This window comes from Halyomorpha halys, unplaced genomic scaffold (assembly GCF_000696795.3).
Source record: "Halyomorpha halys isolate HHAL.00 unplaced genomic scaffold, Hhal_1.1 Scaffold72.1, whole genome shotgun sequence".
Classification (NCBI taxonomy): Eukaryota; Metazoa; Arthropoda; class Insecta; order Hemiptera; family Pentatomidae; genus Halyomorpha; species Halyomorpha halys.
Window position 1 is genome coordinate 537,089 of NW_027109364.1, and position 949 is coordinate 538,037.

The 949-nt window shown below is 34.6% G+C and overlaps 1 protein-coding gene across 1 annotated transcript in view; it reads right to left on the reverse strand.

Annotated features, from left to right (window-relative positions):
• LOC106692798 (kinesin-like protein KIF12) overlaps window positions 1–949 on the reverse strand; it is a gene marked incomplete in the record, with an annotated part of 134,643 nt that overhangs the window by 34,776 nt on the left and 98,918 nt on the right. The window contains 1 exon segment of the mRNA XM_067047557.1: window positions 654–772. Coding sequence (XP_066903658.1) covers window positions 654–772 — 119 coding nt within the window.

The following is a 949-nucleotide window of genomic DNA, read 5'->3' on the forward strand; positions in this document are numbered from 1 at the left end:
TAGTCGGAATCTACGACCAGTTTCTTGTCTTTTTAGTCTTGTATGAGGATTCCATGTCAGTCGTTTGTCGAGATGTAGTCCTAAGTAACGGATCTCTGATGTATTAAATTTATATTTTGTTGGTCGGAACCTGAATAATATTTTCCATTATAGAGGTTTATAATACCTTTACTGTACTTAATTATCACTTAATTACTTATTCAAATTAAAATTTAAATCTGACTGATTAAAACCTATGAAGGGTCAGTGATACAATACTTTGTAAAGAACAATGGTTGTGCAAGGTGGTGATTTGGCCAGAATCAAGCTCTACCGTCAGATATTTACTCAATTAACGTACCCTGAGTACGTTACTACCAACATAGCCTGGATAAACCCCGAACACATAAGTTTTCCTCACGGCCAGCTACAGTAAAACAAAAAATAAAGATCTGGCACAGGATTCGCATCCGGGTCCTTGACAGTGCCTTACTACTGAGCTATCCGCTCCCTTCCTTAATACTTACTTATGCAAATTAATCCGAAAAATTATTTAATGTATGTACTGAACATTGGTTAGTCGAAATCTTATTAGTATCTCATATAATTATAGTTAAGATTACATTATATATTATTTCTAATGAGTGCATATTATATAATATGTTTCTACATACCATGAGAGTAACACCACTTCCAGCGAGACTGTCTGCAAGTAACTTGGTCAGCTTGCTGTCTCTGTAAGGGATATGACCATTACGTTTTTTACTGTCGCTCAGAGATGCAATGCAATAACCTGAAATATTTTTAATTAGTTGACACTTCTGTTTTTAACAATTTGTTATTAAAGAAACGAAAAAAACAACAAAAAAAACAACGAAAGGAATATGGTCCGGGTGCGGTCAAAAAAAAAAACTCAAATAGTAGAAATATACTATTTTAATGAGCCAACGTTTCGCCCCACGTTGCAGGG